This window comes from Atta colombica, unplaced genomic scaffold, assembly GCF_001594045.1.
Source record: "Atta colombica isolate Treedump-2 unplaced genomic scaffold, Acol1.0 scaffold155, whole genome shotgun sequence".
Taxonomy (NCBI): domain Eukaryota; kingdom Metazoa; phylum Arthropoda; class Insecta; order Hymenoptera; family Formicidae; genus Atta; species Atta colombica.
In genome coordinates, this window is record NW_017259245.1 from 1,623,849 (window position 1) to 1,626,930 (window position 3,082).

At 26.5% G+C, this 3,082-nt stretch overlaps 1 protein-coding gene across 1 annotated transcript in view; it reads left to right on the forward strand.

The window, feature by feature from the left end:
• LOC108685672 (L-threonine dehydratase catabolic TdcB-like) overlaps positions 1–1,825 on the forward strand; it is a 3,070-nt gene extending 1,245 nt beyond the window's left edge. Inside the window, exons 3-5 of the mRNA XM_018190567.1 lie at positions 282–643; positions 1,264–1,426; positions 1,550–1,825. Of these exons, the coding sequence (XP_018046056.1) occupies positions 282–643; positions 1,264–1,426; positions 1,550–1,825 (801 nt within the window). The remainder of the gene's footprint in view (positions 1–281; positions 644–1,263; positions 1,427–1,549) is intronic.
• Positions 1,826–3,082: the final 1,257 nt, after the last annotated feature.

The window sequence follows — 3,082 nt, forward strand, 5'->3', positions numbered from 1 at the left end:
ATTATATATATAATATATATTACATATTTGCTACAACGACAACATAATCGAAAAATTGTTATTTTTTTATTTCTGCTTGTAAAAAAGAAATGGAAACATATAAAGCAGAAAAATGTACTTTTTTATCACTCTATAATTAATTATTATATCAAAATTGCATTAAATTTTAGAATAAAAAAATATCAATTTGATCCCTACATTCCTCCTCTCTGTCTCTTTCTCTTGCAAAATATAAATAAAGAATCTTAAGAGTATTTATTAATCTAATATGATTGCTTTAGAGCGAACGCATACTCGACAGAAATGATTTCAATATTTATCTGAAGAAGGAACTTTATCAAGTTACCGATAGCATCAAAGCACGCGGCGTGATTTACAGTTTACTACACCTATCAAAAGAGCAGAAATGCAAAGGTGTCATAACAATCTCAACGGGCAGCTTTGCATTTATTCTCTGTCATTATACACATCGATATAACATACCGATAACGGTGGTGTTGCCGACAACAACGATAGAAGAAAAAATCAAGATCTGTCAAAGATATCCATTATCACGAGTGATTGTCAGAGGTGATACTTTACTAGAAGCTCATCGTACCGCTTTAGATATCGCCATGAGAGAAGACTTATTTTATTTTGATGGGTATTCTTCTTTAACAAAATCTTATGAAAATTTGATTGGACGCATTAATTGCTTACTAGTGCGTATTAAATCATCATACACAAATTCCCAATCAGCATACAATAAAAAAATATTTAACACATATTTTTTAAATATTGTGTGTTGATTAAGTTGACATAAAGATGTGTTATATAAATATAAAACAGGTTAAATTGTGAAATTCTTAATATGCGTTAAAATTTATGTTATTAAGTAAAATATGTTTTTTAACATTGAAAATATTTAAATTTTATTTTTATGTTCAGATTAAGTCAGTACGCAACGGCATTAATATGCGCTACTAGTGCATCCCATCGAATTCGATATTCGTAATAAATAAAAATATTTTTTCGTTAAAAAATAAATTTTCATCAATATTCAAATATCAAATTAACTAATTTTTGAGTGATAAATTACAAGCATACAGAAAATAGATACATAATATTGATAAAAATATTTCTTAACGAAAAGGTACTTTTACTTAATTAATATGATAATAGAAGGACATTAATTAATAGTTTTTTTATCATATTTCATTATTGCTACAAAGGATACACTCATTTCGTTAAAAATAAGTGAATTATTTAATATTTCTTCGATAGGAACGATCATCCAAACATGCTTATTGGTCAAGCCACCTTGGGCATAGAAATCATGGAACAACAAATTGATGTGGTACTTTTGCCAACGGCAATTGAAGGTTGCGGATTAACAACAGCTATTGCAATAGCTATTAAAGGGTGCAATTCAAAAATAACAGTTATTGTAAGTTAATAGTTCTTCTATATATATATAATTTATCCATTACTGTTTCACTAATTAGTATATATTAAGAAAAAGATTGTATGCACTTAAATAAATTATTTGAATTATAATCTTAATTCTTAGGAAGTTCGTGGTACAAATTCTGATTTATTCCAAGAGGTGAAAAAACAAACGGATTCACCTAAAGAATTGAATATTCCTACGAAAGAGTATGTAGCATGTCCTTTAAGAAATATGCCGCATTGCGTGATCGACAGGTTTATTTCGGTAACTCCAGAATTGATTCATTCTGCATCCATACAACTGCACAAATCTGAATGTTACTATGATTGTTATGGAGCAATTGCTTTAGCTGCAATTTTATCTGGTCAGCTTGATGATCTACAGGGAAAAAGGTGATTTCTTTTATAAATTCGATAATTTTTTTCGAATTTATTAATTTATTAATTCCGTAGCAAAGCGTTTTATAATCATAATGTATGCACTATATGCAATTTAAGTTTCAATTTAATAATATTTTATAAAATGACATTATGATTTTTTTGGTACGCGCTAGGATAGTAATACCTTTATACGGTAGAATGGATTTGAGTGAAGAAGATTTTACAATAAATAGATGTATCTTTAGACAATGTCATCTCGAGCTCATTACGCGATCCGTACCTCTCTGGATTTAATTTTGAAGAAATCTGACAGAAGAAAACTGAATTATAAAGAAAATTGTGTATCTATCATAAACAGATAAAATCAGAACTATAGAACAAGTCACACACAGCTCGAAAAAAATTGAATCAAAATTATGAAAAAGACGATGTTTCTAAATTGGAGACTGAATAACGAAATAATTTTATCAACAATATCCCATATCGATATATCAGATATAATATTGAAAAAAATTCAATATAATCAGATATAATATTGAAAATTTTCAATTATATCACAATAATGGACGTCATATGCGTATTAAAAAAATTTTTAAATCTATATATTGTAAATTGTTTTTTTTAATGTGTATAAACATGATTTTTATTACGCGAATACTTATCAGTTTTGATGTCTAGAAAAATTGTAGTCAACTAAAGGCATACTTAGCAAACAAAAAAATCATAATAGATATGACATACTTCTCAACTTGATCATATCAATCGATTTTTAAATATTAACTGTACCATTTAATTTAATATAAATGTTATTTCAATCGTTTTAAAATTAGATTCGAATTAAAATATAATCTCGGGAAAAAATTTTAATATAAGATATATCTTCTGTGGCTGAACTTTTTTTTTAGAAGACAATTTCCCGGAATCTGACCGGATTGAAAAAAAAAAACATGTAGGAAAAAAATTGTAATTTTGCAATACTGTTTAAGATAATTTAACATTAGGAATATGCATATTTATTTCTAGAATATTTATATAATAAAAAATCAATAATTTAATGATATAAAATTTCAACCGGATATATTCTCGGATACTATAATGATATCCGACTATTCGATCAGATAGTAAAAAAGTGCCGGATAATACTAGATACCGGATACTTTTCGGATATCCGGCGCATCCCTAAATTATATAATTATATATGATTAGACATATGTATATATTATATATATTAGATACATATTATATATATAATTATATATATTATTTACGTATA